Source organism: Quercus robur, chromosome 1 (assembly GCF_932294415.1).
Source record: "Quercus robur chromosome 1, dhQueRobu3.1, whole genome shotgun sequence".
NCBI lineage: Eukaryota > Viridiplantae > Streptophyta > Magnoliopsida > Fagales > Fagaceae > Quercus > Quercus robur.
In genome coordinates, this window is record NC_065534.1 from 3,498,071 (window position 1) to 3,523,222 (window position 25,152).

Here is a 25,152-nt window from a genome sequence, read left to right on the forward strand (position 1 = left end):
AAAGATGCTATCACCGCATTAAATGCACTACAGCTACTTTTCTGGCCACATTTATGTGGAGAAGACCTTTGAACAGTACTGCCTTATCCACCACAACTTACGGAAAGCCAAAGAGGGTGTTCGATGGGATAGGTACTCAAGTGAGGGCTCAGATGATTAATAAGTGTAGGATCAAGATGGTTCAAAGGAAGCTATATAATGTGAGAGACCCTCCATGAGATGAGGATCAGAAAATTCATTAGAGAAAGTACTGTACCAATCTAAATTGTATTTGTACCCAATTGTGATTAACTTATAAAAGGTAGACCTCCTCGGACTATAAGTCTATTGATATCAGGGTCTCTTATTGGTGTTTGATTGTTATTTAATTCAATATTAGCCGTTGTCCAAACTCAAAGGCCTAGTTCTTTGATCCACTCTCTACAAATTTATTGTACTGGGCTCACTAGGCTAAGACCCTACAACTTAGGCTTGGGCCACGAACCGTGTCCCTACAATTGGCGTCGTCTGTGAGAAGAACTTGTGTGATAGTGAGTTTGACGTCTAATTATGGTAAGATCAAGTCCTCATCAAGAAGAATTCATGGGTTCTAGGCAACAAGATGACTTCCTTAACCTTGAACACAAGCGAGAACGAGAAGGTAGCGCACACACCACACATACTGGTAAAAGTCATTCTCGGGTTGGGAGTCATGTCTCTCAAGAGCAAAATGAAAGAGCCATGCAAAGGGAGATTGACGATTTAAAGAAGAAGTTGCGCCATGCACAACGGAAACGAACCCCTTCCAGTTCTAACGTCTCCTCCAATGATGAAGATGATGCTAGTTACAGGCAAAGGTCAAGAACTCCACCAAGCGAGTCTTTCTCCTACGATGAAGAGCACCACCACAGGCGAAGATACAGGAGCCCGCCTCCTAAAGGCTTGGGAAACAATGCTATGAGCAAGGCATTGAATCAAATCTCCAAATTACCTTTCACGTGTAAAATAGAGACGGCAAAACTTCCTCGGTGGTTCCATCAGCCCATGTTCACCATTTACAATGGTCGAATGGACCCTATAGAACATGTGAGTTAGTTCAACCAGAGGATGGCTGTTCACTCTAAGGACAAGGCTTTGATGTGCAAAGTATTTCCCTCTAGTTTGGAACTTGTAGCGATGAGATGGTTCGATGGTCTGAGGGCCAATTCCATAGACTCCTTTAAGGAGCTCACCCAGGCCTTTGGCTCTCGTTTTATCACGTGTAATAGGGTACCTCGGCCCATGGACTCACTATTGTCCTTGTCCATGCAAGAGGGGGAGATCCTGAAAACGTACTCAGACAGATACTAGGAGATGTACAATGAGATAGATGGTGACTTTGATGACGTCGCTATCAGCACTTTTAAGGTTGGCCTCCAGGCCGAGTACAATTTAAGGAAGTCTTTGACTGGCAAACTTGTTACCAGTGTGATCCAACTCATGGACTGGATTGATAAGTACAAGAGGGTGGAGGAAGACTAACAGCAAGGGAAAGGTAAAACGAAGATTATCCCTTAGGAGAGAAGGGATTTCAGGTCGGACCGATTCAATAATAACCGACCTCGGAGAGATTTTGCTGGACAATCAGGGTCTATCAACACCCAGACAGTTAATGCAATATTCCGAGAACCGGTGCATCAGGTTTTGGAGAAGATTAAGAACGAGTCGTTCTTCAAATGGCCAGACAAGATGGCTGGAAACCCCATGAGACGCAACTAGAGCCTTTATTGCCAATACCATCAGGATCAGGGGCACACTATAGAAGATTGCAGGAATTTGTGGGACCATCTAGACCAGCTGGTCCGAGAAGGGAAGTTGAAACAGCTGCTGCACCACTCTAGTGGCTAAGCGGAGTAGACAGGTTCGGATCCCCGAAGAGATGCTTCTTCAAGACCTCCTTTGGGAACGATCAATGTCATCTTTGTTGCTTCTAGTAGGACTGGTTCTTGTCCCTCCAGAGTGATGTCTGTGGCTCGACTATCTACCGAGGGCAACAATTCGGAGCCAAAAAATGCCAGAATAGAGATTCCACCGGTTCTGGGCTTCTCGGACGAGGATAAGATCGAAACCATCCGACCCCATGACAATACTTTGGTGGTCACACTCAGGATATGGGGGTATGATGTGAAGAGAGTGTTGGTAGACCAGGGCAGTGCTGTCAAGATAATGTACCCCGACCTGTACAATGGGCTGAATTTGAAACCTGAGGACCTAACGGCCAACGATTCCCCTTTAGTAAGTTTCGAGAGGAAGACTGTCATTTCAAGAGGTCAGATTAGACTACCCATACAGACTGGTTTGGACGTGGTGGAGGTGGATTTCATTGTGGTGGACGCTTATTCACCCTACATAGCTATTATGGCTAGACCTTGGCTTCATGCCTTAGGAGCCGTCTTTTCTACCCTGCACCAGAAGGTGAAATATCCGTTGGAGGGCCAGGTTAAAGAGATTGTGGGGAGTCAGTTTATGGCTAGGCAGTGCATGGTGGCTGCCATCTTACATCGGCCCAAAGTTGAGTCCTCGACCTCTGCTAAAAGGGGCTTATAGCAATAAAAAACTCCGGTATTGCCCGATAATGGATCAACCGAGGAAGTGAAGTGTGAAGATCTAGAAAAGGTTGTTGTTGGCAATGATCCAAAGAAGTTTTTCAGGTCGGTTCCCAGCTGCCTCCCTAGTTTACTGAAGAATCCAGCCCAGATGTTATGACCAAAGCCAAGAGCCAAAACAACTGTGAGTGCTAGAAGGACATAGAGCTTGATAGCAACTGCCATGGCACTCTTAGCTTGGTTTGGATTGCCTGCTCCCAACTCATTTGACACCCTCGTACTGTAATCATTAGTTCTATTTTTCACAATATCTATGACTAAATACAGAAGGGAATAACTAGAAGGTATAAATACAAACCACTTGAAGTTGTTCAACTAACTAACCTTGCAGCAGCACTGAGACCATATGTGATCATGTAGGCAACAGTTTCTGTGTTCACACTGAATATATAATCCAAAAAAGGAAAAATTTGGAGTAAATCGTGAAGATTAGATTTTAAAATTTATAAAAACTAGGGGAAAAGAGTTTATAGACCTTGTTACATTTCTTTTGAGATCCAAACACTTGTGTTGAAGTCGGCATCTAAGGGACAATAGGTTACCTATTGCCACTATCTCTATTTCAGTCTAGAGCACCGAGACTAAAGATGGGTTGTATATTTCACTCATTTCATCTCCCCTTTCCCCCCCTTCAAGCTTGGCCAATCCAAATGGGGAATTAGTATGATTAATGCAGTTTGTTTGGTGTTAAGAGCGCAGTTATCTGACTGATTCATTTTTGCAGAATGAACTAGCAGTATCTGACTTAAAGGAAGATTTACCTGTGGAAAAAAATGTAATATTTGAGCTTTGAATCTGATTAACGTTTCCCATAAATTTGGATGCTTTATAGTTATTTTTTAAGGAAACTAAGAATCCAATGATGTCTGATCCAGTCCTGATTTGATTTGAAGTATTGAGAATTAATGGTCCTAGTTGATTTCCATGATAATATGGCCTTGATGTGATGAAAGAAATGTTTTATCTAGAGTGAGGAAACATAAAAAGATGATTTTTGGATGTAATCCTAGGATGGTTCGGATATGATGGAGAATTGTTTGAGATGCTTTTGACATATGCCATGGAAGCCTGTGAATGTAATCAAAATTGTGATAATAATCATATGGATGGAGCAAAAAAGGCAAAAGGGAGGCCAAAATGACTCGGGTAGAAGTTGTATGGAATAAGCGTAAGGCATGGTTGTTGGATAGATAAATGGGACACGACCCTAGATAAGTTTGAGTGACAAAAAAGGTCTTGTAGCTGACTTCAATTAATTTGGCTTTAATTAAGTTGATTAGTTGGATGTAATGCTAAGATTTCTGGATAAGTTTTTTTAGTAGCTTCATTTATGTGTAATAAATTTTTTACTAAAACACTCAAGAGGATTGATAGTTAGACAAACCTAAATGTTTTGAGTTGTTGGTCTCCTTATATAATTTCAGTTACATTGTTGTTCAAAATACTTCAAATTTAAAAGTATTTGAACCAATGTTATATATCTCTGAGTACTATTTACCATTAAACACCTAGTCACTGATTCATTGATAAATTTTGGATATGATAGGCTTAGGTAAAGTGTTCAATAGGAAGAGAAGCTCAAAAAGTAGTTTGATTTAGTTAGTCCTGTGTTAGAATCCATGTGTTTGTTTAAGATATGCCTTACACAGGATGAGACAACAAAGAAGCCCCTGATGGTTTGAAAAAGGCACTGGATCTAAGTGAGGCTTTTGGCCTGTTCCTTTTAATTTTTTCTTTCTTGCCCTGAATGAATAAACTAATCTTCGTCTTTAAGCATGTAGATGTTTATATCTTTGATAGAACTCATAGAAGAAGCATTTCTATATTTCCTATAGAAGTTCTTTTTTGAACTCCGGCTACCAAGTACTTGAATAGGAGATACTAAAATCCTTTGAGGATGTAGCATGTTTTGTCAAGATATTTTGTACATTTGCTTAGGGTAAAAGTGGCAGGTGCAGCAAAGCTGTATTTCAGTATTTGATGCTCTCTTTAACCACTTGATGCCTTCTCTCCTCTCCCCCACTCTCCCTGTTAGGTGGAGTCAATTAATTATACTAATGGGAATCATTCATTTTTCTCTTTGAAATTTTAAATTTAAAAAAAAATTATTTTTCCCTAATATAAACTTCTTGTGCATTTCCCTTGTTTGTTTTCACCATCTATGTAGTTAAATTTGTTTCCTTGACTTCTGCCTTGCTAGCCTTGCCATATTTTAACTCATAAAACATTGCAGATTTGGAATGGAAACTCATTTATGTGGGATCTGCTGAGGATGAGACATATGACCAACTTCTTGAAAGTGTGCTTGTTGGGCCTGTCAACATTGGCAACTACCGATTTGTCCTTCAGGTAATTTTTTATGAATGCTTGTGCTAAGTCCTAAACTTGGTTTTCAATGCTAATTTGCTTATGAAAATAACACTAAATTTTTTGTTACTGGGGCCCCTGGCAGGCAGATCCTCCAGACCCATAAAAAATCCATGATGAAGATATCATTGGCGTCACAGTACTGCTGTTGACATGTTCGTATCTTGGACAAGAGTTTATTCGAGTTGGATACTATGTGAACAATGATTATGATGATGAACAGCTAAGAGAGGAGCCTCCACCAAAGGTTTTGATTGATAGGGTTCAAAGAAATATTTTGGCCGACAAGCCCAGGGTCACAAAGTTCCCAATCAATTTTCATCCTGAGAACAATGAGCATGGTGAAGAAGCCCCTCCTTTAGCTGAGAATGCCATTGAGACCAATGTGAATGGAGAAGAACCACTCCCTTCACCTGAAGGACCAGCCATTGAGCAGTAGGTTGTAAATTGAAGCAACTGCGTGACATATTGTGACATTTTGACTTCAAATTTTGACATACTGATGATTTTGGGTGAAACTGGTTTTCCAAATCTCAAACATCTCCATCCATGATATGCTTTTGTGACGGAGATCTACTGTGAATTGTCAGTTGGAATGTTTTATACCATCACTGTACTTAGGTTGTTGTGATGTGGTACATAATGGGTTAAAGATTTTGTATGCCATGAAAATTAAAGTTTAGGTTTTGTTTTTTTTAAGTCTTTCATTACTAAGTCTTGTAAAATTTTCAACTTTATTGGAAAAACAGTATGTTTGACTGTGTTCTTTAGAGACGGTAAATTATATGAAATGAATTGGAACTGAATTGCAACCTATGCTTAAAAATTTTGTAAGAGTTATTGATATGAATATTTAGCCAATCTGTAAAAAATTTTGTCTTTGTCATTGGGCAGAGATCATGAAAATTTCTGATAGTAGGTTGAGACAGCTTTCTGAGTTTGCATAACTTGCACCATGCGAATAATCAGCTATATGGACTTCTGGTTTCTAGTGAACATAAAGACTAAATTAAAACCTGTTAAAACATTTAGGCATTGAATGAACTTTGTGGATCAATTGGATCTTCAAGCAAATTTTTGGGACCAAAATTGGTGTTTTACTCATATTAATTTATAATTGCATGCATTTGTGTAGATGAAAGAACATAGGATAGGATTGATATTGCTGGCTTCAGTCAGGATAGTTTGCAAGATCTAACTCCTAAACTTTGCAAGACTAGAAATGATAATATGTTTAAGGATATTTGTATTCAAAGTCTAAGCTAACTTGAAACTTTAAATCTCAACAAGAGCTATAATTTATTTATTTATTTTACAAGTAAAGCACTTCCTTTTATTACTCAAAAAAGAGAATTATTTATCAACAATTTATTTTCTTGGTGTGTAATGAAAAGTGAAAATCAAATCTATAGTTCCTCTTCCTCAACAATTACGCTGCCACCTCTTTGAGCACCACGCATAGCTTTATTTGCCTGAAAAAGGAAGGAAAGACATTCCGTAAAATATAATACAATCACTTGGCAGAATTAAACCCAATGTTAGTAGGGAATAATGTTATTTATGAACAAAAAAAGGGCCTCAAACGTGTGATCATTGATCTGGTCCACTTAAATCCTCTATTGATAGCGTGGGGCACCCATGGGCACGTTAGGGCTATTTGCGTCATGGCACAGCATTTTTGCGAAGCGCATGACTCGAATCCGACAACTCCTGAACTTGCAAATGTGACTAAGTTTGGGACTCCTACCAACACACCACGCCCTAGGGGCTAGGGAATAATGTTATGCCTTTGAACAAAACCGGACACATTATATTGCAGGTATAAATTTGGCACTTGAATAAATTATGGGAAATTTTTTTAACACTTTTAAGTTTGAAAGCACTTTTCTAGTCTAGTACGTTTGGAAGTAACTTTATATCGAAAGCTTCTTTGTAAAAAGTTTGTTAAGTATAATTGTATTTAGAAAAAATGAGACATTAAAAAAATTAGACATAAGCAAATAAATTGAAAAAACAGTTGCCAAACAGATTAGCACATTTCCAATAGTCATGATCATTTTAGTCCTATGGCATGGTCCCAATTTATTGGATAATTAATTAATTAGTGCCTCTTTATAAAGAGCTAGTTTCTTACATTTTTGTGTGTGCTGAATATGCTAGTTTCTTACTTGATTCCTATAGGTTAAGTCCAAGTTATGGGTTAAAGTTAAATAGATGAAATTTTCTTACCTCTTTTTTCCAATCAGCTCGTAAGTTTACTATAACAAGTGCCACAACTTGAACAGAAAGTCCACATATGATGCCCATCCAAAGCCCCTGATTAAAATCAATTTCAAAACTCAAATATTAGTATAGCAAAATACTAAAATTGCTACCAATTTTGCTATATATTTAAAAAAAATAAAAGAAAGTAAATTGACGTGATAATGAATGTGATTGATAACACGTCAACAATATAGTAATATTATTTATCAATTACTTTTTTTATTGTGTTACAGTTTTTAAGACACATGAAAGAGAGATATAAAAACTTACTTTGCCTCCAAAATGGAAGACGAAAGCAAAGAGCACGGCAGAAGGAATTCCGACAAGATAGTAAGCACCAAGATTTATAAATGAACATAGATTTTGCCACCCACATCCTCTAGCAGCCCCTACATAGCCAAAGCAGAAATCCCTAAGCAGTTGAATCAAAGTAAGAAAAAACCAAACAATTGTTAACAATTGAACTTGATTAGTACTTGTGACATAAATTTAAGACCTGAAAGAACACATTGGAATCCATCCAAGAAGTCTGATAATGCAAGCAGTAGCATCATTTTAGCAACGTATCTGATAACTTCTTCCTCTTTGCTATAAAGCTTTCCCCAGACATTGCGCACCAAAATTGTAGTAATTGCTATTATTGTACCCTCTGAGAGAGCAACTATGATCATCACACGAAGAGCCAAACGTGCACCATATGGGCTCCCAGCACCCAATTCATTTGACACTCTTGTACTGTATAATAGCAAGAAGATTCTTTTAGTTTTGAGGGGCAATGGTATTAGTGGGAAAAGTCATATGAACTAGCTATGTCACTAACCTTATAGTACCACCAAGACCAACAGAAACCATATAAACCAACCAACATGTGTTCAGGCTGCAGAACAATTACGAATGATTTTAAGAATATGTTATCATAAAAGAGGTTTAAGTAATAAACTTAGCTATTAGAAAAAGGTAAAAACTTAGTTACAGTCTTCTAGATTTTCAATTAAATTCAAACACATGATTGTATTGATTAATACAGTATAAATAATGTTATTTTTATAAAGGATAATTAAATTCAATGGAATCTTGTGTTTGAATAAAATTAAGGAATCTAAAGTATAGCACTTTAGGAAGTGTATTTAAGTTTTACTCATAAGAAAATCTAAGATATTGACTCTCTATTCCTTATTTTTTATCTTTTAAAAATTAATGGAAGTGATAGCAAATACCATATTGATAACACCGATGTCTCCAGTGTTGGATTTGGGAGAAGTCCTGCTAAGAGAACAACCATTTCAAATGACCAATATTCTAAGCTGTCAATCAAAATATTCAAAGAGTTAAACCCCAAGAAGAAAAAAGAAAGAAAAAAGCTAAATGCTTCAAACATTACAACAACGCAAATGAATAAATTGCAAGCTGGAATGATCCAAATTTTTTTTGCAAATAGAAGAGCTCCTTTTGTTAAGCATGCTTCAAACATTACAACAATGCACGGGACAAGACTCTTTTCACAATCTTTTCCATAACTTGTTAAGGTGATACATTGTGATTGAAACATTAGTTTCATGTGGATCCACCATTGATACTGCTTTTAAAATACTAGTGATAAGCAGAAATTACCATATCATAATTGCTGAAGGAACTGCTAGCTTTAGGAAGCTGGGAATATCATGCAAGGCTTCTTTTGAAAACCCAGTCCAAGTTTTCTTGCAAGCTGGAGAGAATCTTACATAAATCGCAAACAAAAGCACATTAACCCAATTAGAAATGTTAATTGCCAAGGCAGCTCCTTTAATCCCAAGTTTGATTTTAAACACAAGAACCCAACACACAAGAACATGTAGCAAAGCTGTGAATCCAGAGCCTATCAACATAGGAATAATGTTGTTTTGTGTTTGTAAAAATCTGTTTAGGCATTGAAGAATACCATAGGCAAAAAGGCTTGGGATCATCCAACGATTGAAAACTCCAGCTTCAGTAGCTATTTCATGGTTTTGGTGTAGAAGTATGAGAATGGTGCTTGTATTATACCAAATTATTGCTAGAGGAATGCTTAAGGCTAGGAGGGTTAGTATAGCTCGCTGTGTGTGAACACCAAGCATGTGGTACTGTTTTGCTCCATAGGCTTGTCCACATAGAGTCTCTAATGCGCTTCCCATACCTAGCTTTAAGAGATTTATGATGTAATAGAGATGAGAATTTGCATCAAAATAATAGTTTATGATGAAAAATTAAGAAGAATGGGGATGATGCATTTAACTGGAAAAAAAAGCTTTATTAAGGTCATTAATTTGTTTAGAACAATTTTGACAAAAACAGGTCCATTAATATTTATGCATTCTTCTTTGTGCAGTGACTTCAACATGGAGTTGTGCATGCCATTGTTTAATCCTATTTATAGTTTCAATGCTTCTAAAAAAAAAAACTATAGTCTCAATACAATTGGAGACACAAAAGTTATCATAATTGTTGGTGTAATCTTATATGATTGCTATATAATAGAAGTTATATCAATGGTGGACTCATGTAAAAGTGGTGATGCTCCACTCACAACTTACTTCCTTAACAAGTAGTGAAAATTTCTACGCATCTAATGATATTCTTATAGTTTAGGCCTTAATGATCAAGAGGGGAAGGAAAAAATCCACTGGCATGAAAGTAATGGGCTAAACTTCCGATATTTTCATTTCAAGCCCATATATATGGACTTAGGAATATAGCAAATGCCCAGAAGGTAGGCCTTTTCAATTTTGACACAAGATATACTTACTCAATGCTACAAACACAATTCTCAGCCAAAAAAAAAAAAAAAAAAAGCTACCAACACAATAAATTTGATGTTTTTTTCCACAAACATTTAAGGTGATAGATTGTAATTAGTGCAACTAGTGGTGGCAGAGACATTAAATTTTTTTTACATAAGGCTTAAAAATTGATGTATATAGGGAAAATACTTCACCACCAATCATAATTATTGTCACATTAATTTGTAAATATTTTATAGTAAAATTTATAATAACTTTAACATTTTCTTTAGTGAACATTACTTTTATTATATATAAATCACAACTTGCTGCCACGGCACTTATAAAAAAGGGTTATGAAATTTGTTGTGTATATAGTCTTTTATCACTTATAGTAATTGATACTTACTAGACTTACCTTTAATGGAAGGTCTTTTTTTGTGATGATGTACAAATATTTGACACTAGTTAAGCTTTCCAAAAATGTGACAGTCATGCACAGAATAATTAAACTACTCATTGCAGAGAAAATTATTCAATAATCGAAGAACAGTATTCCTTCCTCTACATGAATCCAAGAATCCACTTACCAGGACATAGAAACCAGTGACTGCAGCAAAGGAAGATCCCAAGGAAGCACCAGAAAGAGGCAGCTCTCCTAAATGACCAGTGAACATCACTGAAACAATTTGTAAGCTGTACTGCAACAAACTAACTGCTATAAGAGGCCCTCCTAACCGTAGTTGCATTTTTGCTTCTTTAACATATTTTGGTTTCCAGCCATCGTTTTCTGATCTTTCTTCTCCTTCAACTTCCATATCATGAATTCTTACTTGGGTTGTTGTCATCAGATAAATATATATATTCCAATGCTTTCAGGCTGGCTAGGCAAGAAAGAATACAGTAGTCACTTAGTGCTGAATAATCTAATGCCACCTGCGACATCACAAACCCAAATATCCCTTAAACGTTAAAGCTTTCTTAGTTCTAGCCATGTGGGTTAAAAAGCAAAGGCCTTTTTTACCTTTTAATTTTTTGCTTTTCTCACCTTTTTTTTTTCATCACAAAACTAACTTAAAAATAAAGTTAATTCTTATCCTTTTGTTTCACATTGAGTAAATAAGTGACCAAAAACTACGTGATTATTATGAGTTATACCCAAAAATAACAAGTATGTGAGATGCTTTGTTTTTATTTTTTTATTTTTACAGGACCAGATTAAATATAATAAAATTCTTAAATTAAAAATGAAAACTTTCATAGTAGAAAAAAAAAACTTTATTTTAATAAATTAACTTTTTTTTTTCAGGGTATCAAAATTATCTATAATATTTCTAAACTAACTTTTTAGAAATCTCTTTTTTTATGTACACAAATAAAACATCACTCAAAAACTCATTTTTCATCTTATCATGAAGTTTTTTTTTTTTTTTTTTTTTTTTTTTTTTTTTTTTTTTTTTTTTTTTAACTTTCAAGCGCAAAAATACACCTTTTGTAGTTGCTGTTGAAACAAAAAGAGCGAACACAAGTTTAATCAACAAATGAATAGATTGCTGATTTTCTAACTCTCACAAACCCTTGATATAATTAAAAAAGTATGGATAAATTCTTTAGATCTGGATGTTGAGGAACAGCAGGTTGGATTCTCAAATGTATTTTTCTTTCTTTCTAAACTTAGTTGTACAGCAAATTTAAAAAGAAGAAAAAAAGTATGAACAATGAAGTATAAACTACTATTTAGATACAATGAGAAATTTTTTTGTCTTTATCTCAAATTTAAATAGTTAAATATATTAGCATATAATAAGCACCACTATTATATAATAATAATAATAATAGATTATGTAAGGACACGATTTGTAACGATCCGTAATAGTGTTGGATTCGCATGTAAAAAGGCTCAAACAATATCATTTATAGAGTGTGGGTTTGAAAGGTTAGGCCTTAGTCACCAGACGGTGGGTTTTTCGTGATGTTCATACATAATTAAATCGTGGGCGCCATAGGAGTCTTTCTTCTGGAGGCGGGCTGGGAGGCTCTGGTTTTTGGCCATTTTTCCCAGCCCCTTCCTTGGTGCATTAACCTTCACATTATATAGCCCTTCTTGGTTGATTTCAGCCCTCCACTTGTTAGTCAGGCAGGTGCTTGCTTCTGTACCCGTCCCATCAGCTGTCCCTCCTTGCTTTCTGTTAGTTGCGATGATCGAAGTCACCCTGTCCAGGCGTCTTTTCTCATTAACATGGTCAGGACGTTGGCGGGTGCATTTAATGTGGAGGGGACGTATTTACCCTAAACCATTTTTGCACCGTACCCCCACGTGGGTCCCATTCCACTCGCATCTCCTTCAGGGGGCTTTTTTTTGGGGGCGGCCTTCGTCGAGAAGTTGCTTTTCCTCTTGAAGTTCTGGAGTGCCGAGGACAGGGTCGTCCTCGGCTGTTCCCCTCGACACTTCGGCCATTCCCCATTCGTCCTCGGCACACACCCTCCTCGGCATGGGCCCCGAGCCCTAACAGAGCGTGGGCCGGATCATAAGTTCCCTGGCCCCACAATAGCCCCTCAAAATCCTGCTATCCGACTTCTCGGATGGATAGGAGGGTTTTGATGACATCAGATATCTGTCAATGCCTGTCAATCCTTGTCACCTATCGGTTCCTGAGACTTTTCATCTGCCCGAGACACGTTCCTGGAGCCTTTGGAAGGTAAAACGTGGCCTCATTAAATACGGACGGCTCTGTGTTTCCCACGTTCTACGGCATGATGAAGATCAAACGGTGGTGATTCCTTGGTCTTTATGGGCGGGAAAATTTGTGCAATTATCCTAGAAAGTATAAAAGATTTTTTGGAACAGATCCGCCTCTTCAGTTTTGCACTTAAGAGTTCTAACGCGTATACCCTGGGTTCATCTGAACTTTCGCCCAAACTCAAGCCTATCTTCAGCACAAAAAGCCTGTCCGAATCGTCTTTCCTTTTTTACGTAAGTTCCCTGCCTCCATTAACTTGTTTTTTCTCTTTTCTGGATTTATTTTTCTCTGGTTCCCTTCCTTCTCCCGTTGCTGGTTGAGTTTGTTTAGTAAATCATAGAAATGGTTAAATCAAGACTAAGGAAATTAGTCGATACTGAAGAGGCGATGAACCGATTACAGAATTCCTCCCAACGTAAGTCTGAAGCATTGTAAGATGGGGGAGTGGCACTATAAGAGGGAAACGGGCGAGGTAGTAATTCCTGTCCTCGCCTTTGTAGAGGGGGGGTATGAGAATCCCTATGGGGCCGGTAACGAGGGGTTACCTCCGGCACTTCCGATTAGCCCCCACCCAGTGCGCCGGCAACGTGTTTAGGATTCTGGGTTGCGTGGATACTTTAAACTAAAAGATGGGGTTAAGACTGACCCACCATGACGTGAATTGGTGCTATAATCTCCAAAATTTGAAGGGGAAATCCTACTACATGAAGACGAGAGACGAAAGGGTTCGATTAATCCAATGCCTCCCTGATTCCAACAAGGGATTAAACGAGAATTTCCTTATCGTCTCCGGTGAATGGCATGATGGCAATCCATGCCCCATAGTAGAAGGAGAACCAGGTGGGGTATAGGGAATGGAAGGGCGCTGACCCTTTGCGTCATTTCTAATCTGATGTGGTTCGGTAACTAACCATGCATATGTGTTTTTCTTTTGTAGATCCACACGCTTATCAACGGCATTTTCACTTAGTTAACCGGGTGGACTTGGAGACTGTTCTACAAGCGGCAGTTTTCGTAAATGACGGAGATGGTCAAGTTCGAGCCGCTCACAAAATATTAGGGTACCCTCCCGTTCATAAGTCATTCGCCGACCTTAGGCACGTGATCAGCGCCAGCCGTCCTCAGCTTCCAAAAATCACCATGGTCGAGACAGGGTTTTTAATCTCCGAAGTACCATCTGTCCCAGGGAGTATCCCACTGGTGGACCTCTCCTCATCTCATCAAGTAGTGGAGGACGAAGGCGAGTTAGATCAGCCCGAGGAAGGGTTTGGGGTGTTTGACCTAGCCCACCAATCCGAGGATCCTTCTGGTGATATAGGTGACCTAGCCTTGTCCGAGGCGGAATTGTCATCAGTAGGCACATCTTCTCAAGCCGAGATGGGACTCAAGAGAAGGCCCCCAACCAGCTTAATCGAACTCCTCGAGGGTCAACCGGGGAAGGGTGTGCAGGGAACGCCGCAATCCAATGCTTCGTCCCCACCACCTCAGCCCCAGGCTATCCAGACTAGGTCGTCCTCCACCAAGTCACAGCCACAGTCCCCTCACCCCAAACTTCCGGCTCCTTCCCAAACAGCTCTGCCACCTCGGCCGGAAGACATTGATTCAAAGAGAAAGAGGAGCCCCAAGGGCAAGGAAACCATGGATGGGGGAAAATCCCAACCTTCTTAGGAGAGGGAGGAAGCCCCGCGTGGGAAACAATTAAAGATTGGGCACCAAAGCAAGGGTAAGGAGACCGAAGTCCAGCCTTCCCAAGGCAAGGAAAAGGGGATCGAGGCCCAATCCTCGCCAAGCGCTTGGCTTCCTGCCCCAATGCTCCACGGGGGTCCACTGCTGGAAACCGCGTCCATGAGGGACCTTGGAGATGGCGAGGGTGGTTACGTGGTAGACGCACTAGGGAGAACCATGCTACTTCCCACCGACATGGATGGGTTGAAGAAAATGAGGATGCAGGAGGTCTTCCTCAGTACGAAGAGGTACCTGGGCATGGTGAGACTCTTGAAACCTAAAACTTTATTAATTCTCACTCCTGATTTGTCATTCACGATGTATTTATCTCCCTTGACAGGCTCTCCAGGCCACCTATAGGATGGAGGAAGAGGTGAACAATAAGAGTAAGGCGGCCGAGAATGAACGCTCCAAGCACTTAGTGGCCGTGCGGACTCTCCAAGCTTCTGAGGAGGACCTCGCCAAGGCCAAGACTGCCCTAACAGACGCAATCCGAGATAGGGATAGCGCCTCGGCAGGTTTAGCTAGCGCTCAAAAACAGGCCGAGGATCAAACAAAACGTCTGCTAGAAGCCGAGGGTCAGTTGCGAATAGCCAATGAGCTAATCGATGACTTAAATAAAAGATTGGTCATGGCAGAGCATGACAAAGGTGTGGCGGAGTATGCTCGTGACGAAGCCATAAGGGCCAAACGGGAGGCCGAGTTTGCCAAAAACGAGGCTGAGGCTGCCAAGGAAACGGCCGAGGATGATGGTTATAATGCGGGGGTAGCTGAAACCCAAGCCATCCTTAAAGCCCAGATTCCTGGAGTATATAGGCTTTGCTGCTCCCAGGTTTGGGAAGAGGCCTTGAAGCGAGCTGGGGTGAATGCTTCATCCGATTTGTGGAAAGTGGAGAACATATTCTACCTTACAGCCATCCGTGAGGCCACTTCCACCAGCTCCGTGGCTGTGAACGACCAACCCGAGGAAGGGGTCACTCAGTCGGAAACCGTACAGGTCGGCGCCTCTCCTGGCGAGACGCTCAAAGAGGGAGAACTTCAGGATGTGATAGAAACATCTCAACGTACGGATCTCGAGGTACCCAAAGAGGTTGTTGAGCCCGTGGTTGGCACTCAGATGCCCAATGCTGAGGAGCCAGCCATACTTGCCTAGCCCCTACAGGCAATTCCCTTTGTTGTGGTCCCTAAGAGTACTGACACTGATCCTGTTCAGCCTTCCCCAGAAGGGACTATTCTCTAGGGCGTCGAAGCTGATCCCGTTCCGCCTTCCCAGGACGTGGCCGACGCAAAATTAAAGAAGTAGAAACCCTAGCCAGGCTTCGTATTTGTTTTTAGTTTAACGATTAACTTGTTTCTTTTCCATTTTGAAAACTTTGTAATCTACTAGTAGTTTGAACCTGTTGAACATGTATGTATGAAATCCTTTTCTTCCTTTTTCCTTTTGGTTACTTGTTAGTTGCCCTTGTCGATACTTACTATTGTTTATGAATTTTGAACTAATTACCTTAACACGTATGAATAGTTGTGCATGCGATAAATTTAGAATCATGTTTCAGAACGTTAGCTTACCTGCACCTGTAGAGCCTTGAACTCATTTCTAACCTTCATTCAATGGAGACACAGGCATCATCCGAGATGTCACGTGTAGTTGCTAGGTCCTGCTTAGAATCCAGGTTTCTTTAAAGTAGTTGGCTTCCCCATAGGTTTGAGTCTGAGGACCATGCAATACCTTGGTTCTGTCCAAAACTTGATTTCTATAAGTAGTTGGTTTCCCCATAGGTTTGAGTCCGAGGACCATGCAATACCTTGATTCTGTCCAAAACTTGATTTCTATAAGTAGTTGGTTTCCCCATAGGTTTGAGTCCGAGGACCATGCAATACCTTGGTTTTGTCCAAAACCTGATATTTAAGTAGTTGGTTTCCCCATAGGTTTGAGTCCGAGGACTATACAATACCTTGGTTCTGTCCAAAACTTGATATTTATAAGTAGTTGGTTTCCCCATAGGTTTGAGTCCGAGGACCATGCAATACCTTGGTTCTGTCCAAAACTTGATTTTGATAAGTAGTTGGTTTCCCCATAGGTTTGAGTCCGAGGACCATGCAATACCTTAGTTCTGTCCAAAACTTGATTTTGATAAGTAGTTGGTTTCCCCATAGGTTTGAGTCCGAGGACCATGCAATACCTTGGTTCTGTCAAAAACTTGATTTTGATAAGTAGTTGGTTTCCCCATAGGTTTGAGTCCGAGGACCATGCAATACCTTGGTTCTGTCAAAAACTTGATATTTATAAGTAGTTGGTTTCCCCATAGGTTTGAGTCCGAGGACCATGCAATACCTTGGTTCTGTCAAAAACTTGATATTTATAAGTAGTTGGTTTCCCCATAGGTTTGAGTCCGAGGACCATGCAATACCTTGGTTCTGTCTAATACTTGATTTTGATAAGTAGTTGGTTTCCCCATAGGTTTGAGTCCGAGGACCATGCAATAATTTGGTTCTGTCCAAAACTTGATATTTATAAGTAGTTGGTTTCCCCATAGGTTTGAGTCTGAGGACCATGCAATACCTTGGTTCTGTCCAAAACTTGATATTTATAAGTAGTTAGTTTTTCCATAGGTTTGAGTCTGAGGACCATGCAATACCTTGGTTTTGTCCACAACTTGATTTTGATAAGTAGTTGGTTTTCCCATAGGTTTGAGTCCTAGGACCATGCAATACCTTGGTTCTGTCCAAAACTTGATATTTATAAGTAGTTGGTTTCTCCATAGGTTTGAGTCCGAGGACCATGCAATACCTTGGTTCTGTCCAAAACTTGATATTTATAAGTAGTTTGGGGAACTAACCCCTCGGTAATGGCGTGGGACTTTGGTTTAGGGGGATTAGCTCCTCGGCCAAGCCCCTAGAACCGTCCGTGCTACTGGAGATACGAAGCGCAGCCCCTAGTAAAGAAACATAGCCCCTAGTGGAGTTTTACGCTAGAACACTACAACTGGCTGTTAAAAATGACAAGGGGACTGTCTCGACCTACCGTCTATGCCAACACACAAGCCTTCCCCACAAACGGCGTCAATTGTAAGGACACGATTTGTAACGATCCGTAATAGTGTTAGATTCGCACGTAAAAAGGCCCAAACAATATCATTTATAGAGCGTGGGTTTGAAAGGCTAGGCCTTAGTCACCAGACGGTGGGTTTTTCGTGATGTTCATACATAATTAAATCGTGGGCGCCATAGGAGTCTTTCTCCTGGAAGCGGGCAGGGAGGCTCTGGTTTTTAGCCATTTTTCCCAGCCCCTTCCTTGGTGCATTAACCTTCACATTATATAGCCCTTCTTGGTTGATCTCAGCCCTCCACTTGTTAGTCAGACAGGTGCTTGCTTCTGTACCCGTCCTATCAGCTGTCCCTCCTTACTTTCTGTTAGTTGCGATGATCGAAGTCACCCTGTCCAGGCGTCTTTTCTCATTAACATGGTCAGGACGCTGGCGGGTGCATTTAATGTGGAGGGGACGTATTTACCCTGAACCAGTTTTGCACCGTACCCCCACGTGGGTCCCATTTCACTCGCATCTCCTTCAGGGGGTTTTTTTTTGGGGCGGCCTTTGTCGAGAAGTTGCTTTTCCTCTTGAAGTTTTGGAGTGCCGAGGACAGGGTCGTCCTCGGCTGTTCCCCTCGACACTTCGGCCATTCCTCATTCGTCCTCGGCACACACCCTCCTCGGCATGGGCCCCGAGCCCTAACAGAGTGTGGGTCGGATCATAAGTTCCCTGGCCCCACAAATTATATTATATAAAGCAATTAGAAACCTAAAGAAATTGACAGTTACTAATGAGAGGGGTGTTACATATGGTTGTTGCACTATTTTTTTTTTTTCATCATGTCATGCTTGACTAAGGCTGTAGATAAGATTTCGAGAGGGGGGTGGGGGTAGGGTTTTTTTTTTTTTTTTTCCATTAAAATCCAAGTTAGTTTTCACTTAGTATTAACACAAAAATGATGTAAGGGATACCAGGAATATTTTAATATAAATCTTATAAAAAGTGGCACTAATCATACATCTGTCATATTAATTTGTAAGTTTTTTGTAATAAAAAATGTAGTACTTCTGTCATTTTCTTTTACAAACTATCAAATACAAAATAATTTTTGTTACAAGTAAGATATTATTTATTGGGAAAAAAAAAAACAGTTACTTTGTTTTATGCCAAAGTTACTAGCAAAATCGTACAAATTGATATATAAATTAAAGAATAGACAAAACAAACCATCTTCCATTTAAGATGGAAGAATGCTAAAACTACTGTAAATAGTAACAAATTGATGTGACAATAAACCTGATTAACTTACTTTAACAACCTAATAAATGATATTTATATTATTTTTTTGTTATTGATAAAAGATCAGTTTATAGAGGTCAGGCCTTAGTTCAATGGTATATAGTTTCCACTTTCAAATTCGGGAATCAATCTCTCCAAAAAAAATTAGAAGTAAAACCTTCTACTATAACATCTCTCAAACCCAGCAAATATAAGAATTTTGTGCATCTGATACCACTTTTAGAACAAATCATTTTATAAATCTATACAATAAAATTTGTAAAATTCCAAATACCATTTTTTATTTTAATATTTAATAGCACTAACACAATTCAACTCACCACCCACCACCCACTGTCATCATCTCTTTGTTAATTTTTTTCTTCAATGTCAACTTGTCAATGTCACACTCAGTGGCGGCTTTAGGATTTTTTCTTAAGAATTTTTCTTAGGATATTTTTTAAGAAACATAAATTATACAATCCAATAAAAAAAGAAATTCATATATTGACAACAATAACAATAAAAATATACGCAAATACATAAAATTTACAATTACTTTCAATGAGTTTTCATATTTTGAAATCGTTACATAATAGTCTTATTATTAATGCTACAAATTACATATTTTTCAATGTATACAACCAAACAATCATTCATCTACTGAATGTAGAACAAATTATGGAACAAAATTTAAATTTATTAGCATAAAAAACCTAAGGTATTTCCAAATTTTTTTTTAAAGATAGACAAATAAATTTTTTCAAATTATTATATATATATATATATATATATTTTTTTTCCAGATAGAGTGATCCTGGGACCACCGTGATCACAATAGCTATCATTAGATTCATCACTCAATGCACAGTTGCACGCTAATAAAATACAAAAAAAAAAAAAAAAAAAAAAAAAAAAAAAAAGAAGCACAAACTTTTTGACTCTCTCATTCCACTGTTTGTGATTCCAAATTTTCTTTATTAAAAAAACAAAACTCATATGCATAGTTAAAGAGTCTTGCTGTTGGTTTGTCTGTCTGCTTTATCTATCTCTATCTGTGGTCTGTACGGTAATCTCTCTTAAACAATAAAGCTCAGCCCTTTTATGCAAAACTAAAAAAGAGAAAAATAGAAAAGCTATAAAAGAGGAGTTTTGAGGGAGAGAGAGAGAGAGAGAGAGAGATACCAGCTGGTCCAGAAGCGTCGCCGGCGTGGAGTGGCTGGGCGGCGCAGCGGCGGTGCAAGATGGTTGGTGATTTTTGCGGTTGGTATGGGGATTTTTTTCTTCTTCTTCTTGAAACCAATGCATTTGGGTATAGGATTTGATAAAACGGGTTTCCTTTGTAAAGGGCTTAAGAATGGATAAATATAGACTCACAAACAGCAAGTTGTTAACTGTTATGGGGTTATTAAAGTAATGGGAGTGGTGGGCTTAGACGATAAACCCATAAAAAATTACCAACTCAATTGCTTTAAAAATATTGTGAAAATATGTGTGGGAGCTGTGAAGCATTACTCCCTAAGAATGGGCCATATGGGAAATTTTGTTGGGCTAGATCCTAAAATATCATGACAACTTGTTAACGGTGTAATGTGAATAATAAAGTAGTGTCAATGGCAGCCTATACGAGAATTAATAATAATTTGCCAACTCAGCATGTATGAATTTTGCGGCAAAATCTGCTGTTTGTAACATTGCTCTATATTTATGGTTTTAAGTGTTTGAAATTTTGAACCTATGAAAGCTGTCTTGGTGGTACTGATGTTATTGGGTTTGGCTACTTGGAAAATTATTAGGTATTTCGGAGTATCATAAATGTGTACTCACTTCTCTCATATGAATGGTGGGTCCCGTCATAAATTTAATTAGTGGGACCTATCATTCATGTGAGAGGAGGGAGTACCATTTATGGTACTCCGGGAGTTCACAATAATTTCTCTTGCTACTTGCTTGTACTATAGCAAGTCTTATTGTGTTGTCTATTTTTACCTGGTGTGAAAATTAAGTGTGGATGATTGTGATATATGGCTAGCTGTAAACTATGATAAATGTTATGTATAGGTTGTTGCGTGATTGATTTGTTTGCTTTGGATTTGTTGATTGACTACAAATTTGGAAAGCCATTTCAATGTTCTTGTTGTGTTCATGAAGGGTTAAAAGGCTTGTCTGTGTCACTATGCAATGTTGAACTTTTTGGTCAAAAAAAAGAGGGGGAAAAAAGAGAGAGGGTAAGCTAGGACTGTGTGTACTGGTTTATACTCAAGTCTTAAAATTAATGTTGTTAGTCAAACCAAAGATGCTTTAGTCTTAAAAAAATAAATTTAACTTTTTTCATTAATTTCGTATTATTTTATAACCTCCCTTAAAGTTAATGAAAGAAATGCTTTTAGTTTGAGCAAGGAAACATAAGAAAGATGAATTTGTGGATGTAATCCTAAGATGGTGGTCATGATGGAGAATCATTTGAGACGGTTTTGATATAAACAATTCAGGCCTGTGAATATTTCCGTACAAAATTGTGATTTTAATAATGTGGATGGGGCAAAAAGGGTGAAAGGGAGGCCAAATTGGATGGGGTAGAAGTAGAAGTTATATAGAATAATGGAAGGAGACATTGTTGTTGGAGACACAAGTTAAAACATGACCCTAAAATAAGGTTGAGTGACATAAAAGGTCTTTGTAGTTGATCCCAATTAGTTTGGCTTAAAGAGTTAGTTAAGTTGAGTGGTTGCTTGTAATGCTAAGAGTTGTGGAAAAGATTTGTAAGTGGCTTCATTTATATTGTAATGAATTTTTGACTAAAACACTCAAAAGGATTAATAGTTAGACAAAACTAAAATTTTTTGAGTTACTGGTCTCCAAATATAATCCCAGCTCTTTCCTTTTTCTGCTGTTGAAATTTGACTTAAATTAAACTCTGCAACAATATTGAAATTTGAAAGTGTGACATGTTTTCTTATTTAAGCATGTTTCGTTCTAATAGTTGTTTAATGAGTTAGTACTTCGCACGTTCAAACTTATGAACATGCCTGCCTTCGTGTAGTTAATGATTTGATTAAGTTGTGTTTTTGCTTGATTAGATATATAGTGGTTGACCTCACTTGAAATTGATGAGTAGTCATATATATATGTGTATATATATATTGGCTTGTTTGTATGTTTTTCAATTTTATGACATGGGCTCCGTTGTGTTTGTTTTGTTTGTCCATGCAACACGACTTGAGAATTGAGAGAGGGTCACCATTGAAAAGTGGAGTGTTTAATTTCTTTCATTCTTTTCCCTTTTCAAATATGTTGGAGGTGAAATGAAATATATTTTGAGAAGAGAATGCTTGATATGGTCAGTTCACAAAAAGAGAATTTCTTTCTTAATTGGAACTGCTCATAATTTGTACACCCCAAAACTAGCATTGTTATTTATAACAATCCCCATTGGTACAAAGTTGACTCATTTATGTCATGGCGTGCTTACTTGGATCTTACACTTGGACTACGAATTTGCATGCTATCGACATCTAGATGATGGACTTCCTTGGAGCTGTCTTGAAAATCCCTCTCTCTGGTGTGTTTATAATCTTGAGAGATGTTCATCTTGACTTCAATTACATACTAGTAATTTGAGGGGAGCACAAATACTCTTTAGATTGCATACAAGGAATTTTGTAAACCATTGGAAGTTGGAATTTCTTCTAGAAAATGCATTATCTTGGAAGATTTTGAAGTTGTGGTAAGCTGGAGTAGGAAATGTAAATTAGGAACATTTGAATTTGCAAAGGGCATGACCTATTGTTCTGTACCTTCACCGATCTCAATAAGTATTGGAATTTGGAACCTATATTATAAATCTGCTAGTACAATTCAACAATGAGTCACTGAATCATTGATAAATTTAGGATATGACAGGTTCAGGGTAAGGTGTTCAATGGGAAGAGAAGGTCAATAAGGAGTTTGATACTCTTTGATTTAATCAGTACCGTTTTAATGTTCATGCTTTTGTTTAAGATATGCTGTACACAGGATGAAACCACAAAGAAGGCCCTGCCGGTTAGCAAAAGGCACTGGAACTAACTGAAGGCTTTTGGCCAGTTCCTTCTATTTTTTTTTCCTTGTCCTGAATGAATAAACTAATCTTTGTCTTCAAGAATGTATATATGATTATGTATGTGACATAATTCATAGAAATATTTCTATATTTCCTACAGAAGTTCTGTTTTGAAGTCCTGCTATCAATTACTTGGATTTGATATACTAATGCTTTGAGGATGTAGCAAGTTATGTCAAAGGTGTTTTGTGCATCTGCTTAAGTTAAAATTGGCAGGTACAGCAAAGCTGTTTTTGGTTTCTGTTTACTGCGCGATGCCTTCTTTCTTCTCCCCTGCTCTCCCTGTTACTGTTAGGGTGAGTGACCTAATATACTAATTGGAAATTTGGAATCATTCATCTTTTCTCGTTGAATTTTTTTAGAATTTTTAAAATTTTAATTCTCAAGTATGAACCATAGCATTTCTCTTCACTTATTTGTTGTTGACATCTAGGTAGTTAAACTTGTTCTTTTGAGTACTGCTTTGCTAGCCTTGCCATGTTTTATACTCAATTAACATTGCAGATTTGGAATGGAAACTCATTTATGTGCTGAGGATGAGATATATGATCAACTTCATGAAAGTATGCTTGTTGGGCCAGTAATGTTGCCAGCCACCCTTTTGTCCATGAGGTTATTTTTTTTTATGATTACTGCTTGTGCTAAGTCCGGAATTTGAGTTTTTATTGCTAATAAGCTCATGAAAATAACACTAAATTATTTCTTGTTAGGCCCCTGGCAGGCAGATCCTCCAGATCCATAAAAAATGTGTGATTATGAATTGAAGACATCATTGGTGTCACGGTACTGCTATTGACATATGCTTATCTGGGACTAGAGTTTATTTGAGTTGGATGCTATGTGAACAATGATTATGATGATGAATGGCTGCGAGAGGAACCTCCACCAAAGGTTTTGATTGATAGGGTTCAAAGAAATATTTTGGCTGACAATCCCAAGGTCACGGAGATGTAAATCGAAGAATCCCCTCCTTTAGCCGAGTATGCCATTGAAACCAATGAGAATGGAGAAAAACCATGCCACTCCCTTCACCTGATCGTCCGTCCAACTGAGCAGTAGTTGTGAATCAAAGAAACTGCATGACATACTGTGACATTTCTGCTTCAAATTTTGACATACTGATGATTTTGAGTGAAGTTGGTTTTCCAAATCTCAAAATCTCCATCCATGATATGCAAAATTGGCTAGATTGTGCTTTCTTTATGGCATATATATTGGTCATTGGAAACTAATAATGTCAATTTTTGCTTTTGGTTTTTTTTTTTTTTGTTGTTGTTGTTGTTGCTGTTGTTGTTGTTGTTGATCTCATCAACAGCTATAATATGTCAAATTTTATTTTCTACCTCAAGTATAATTTTCTTATTCAAAAAGAGAATTATTTACAATTTACTTTCTTGGTGTGTTGGGAAAAGTGAAAACCAAAATCTATAGTTCCTCATTAACAGTAAGGTCACCTCCCTGAGCACCATGCACAGCTTTCTTCGCCTGAAAAAGAAACGAAAGACATTCTGTAAAAGAAAAAAAAGAAAAGAAAAAAACTAATTTGCAAAATTAAGCCCAATGTTCGTGGTGAGTAATGTTATTTATTCCTTGGAACAAACCTGGACACATGATATTGCAAGTGTAAAATTGACACCAGAAAAACATTATTAGAAAATTTGATTTACTTTTAAGTTTGAACAGTTGAACATCACTTCTCTAGTCCAGTGTGCGCGTTTGGTTGTAACTTTTTACTGAAAGTTTAATTGATAAAAATTGGATAATCTATACTTTGTATTTAAAAAATATGAGACATTCGAAAGTTGAACATAAGCAAATAAGCTTTAAAAAATTTGTTACTCAAAATATTAGCACATCTCAAATAGTCCAATAGGAAGATCATTTTAATCCTTAGAGCAAATTTTGTTACTTGATTCCTATAGGTGAAGTCCAAATCAAGAGCCTAAACTGATAAAATTTTCTTACCTCTTTATCCCAATCAACAAATAAGTTTACTGCTACAAGTGTCACAACTTGAACAGAAAGTCCACATATGATACCCATCCAAAGCCCCTAGTTAAAACCAATTTCACAACACGAATATTGGTATAGGAAAACATTAAAATAACTACTATAGAATTTTTTACAAATTGACGTGATAACGAATGTGACTGATAACACATCAATAATATAATAAATAAATTTATCAATTATTTTTTTATTACCTATTTAAAAATTGACACGATATAGTTTGTAAGACATATAAGAGAGAGAGAGACTGAGAGACTTACTTTGCCTCCAAAA

General features: G+C 38.0%; 1 protein-coding gene and 1 long non-coding RNA gene across 4 annotated transcripts in view; one reads left to right on the forward strand and one right to left on the reverse strand.

Moving 5' to 3' along the window:
• Positions 1-20,254, reverse strand: part of LOC126716501 (protein DETOXIFICATION 16-like) — a 49,818-nt gene extending 29,564 nt beyond the window's left edge. The window contains exons 1-9 of one of the 3 annotated variants that reach the window (XM_050417327.1): positions 19,953-20,254; positions 10,582-10,927; positions 8,868-9,412; positions 8,474-8,560; positions 8,077-8,133; positions 7,753-7,991; positions 7,527-7,645; positions 7,221-7,307; positions 6,250-6,463 (exon numbers count right to left, since the gene is read on the reverse strand). In XM_050417327.1, coding sequence (XP_050273284.1) covers positions 6,398-6,463; positions 7,221-7,307; positions 7,527-7,645; positions 7,753-7,991; positions 8,077-8,133; positions 8,474-8,560; positions 8,868-9,412; positions 10,582-10,839 — 1,458 coding nt within the window. In that variant the 5' untranslated portion in view covers positions 10,840-10,927; positions 19,953-20,254 and the 3' untranslated portion in view covers positions 6,250-6,397. Of the gene's footprint in view, positions 1-6,249; positions 6,464-7,220; positions 7,308-7,526; positions 7,646-7,752; positions 7,992-8,076; positions 8,134-8,473; positions 8,561-8,867; positions 9,413-10,581; positions 10,928-19,952 lie in introns of those variants that run through there. The other 2 variants (XM_050417324.1, XM_050417336.1) reach the window with 2 other exon arrangements.
• A 422-nt stretch (positions 20,255-20,676) lies between these two features.
• Positions 20,677-24,131, forward strand: LOC126716541 (uncharacterized). Its single transcript, XR_007652137.1, has 3 exons — positions 20,677-23,165; positions 23,374-23,481; positions 23,580-24,131. It is a non-coding gene; the product is annotated as an uncharacterized LOC126716541 (long non-coding RNA).
• The last annotated feature ends 1,021 nt before the right edge of the window (positions 24,132-25,152 follow it).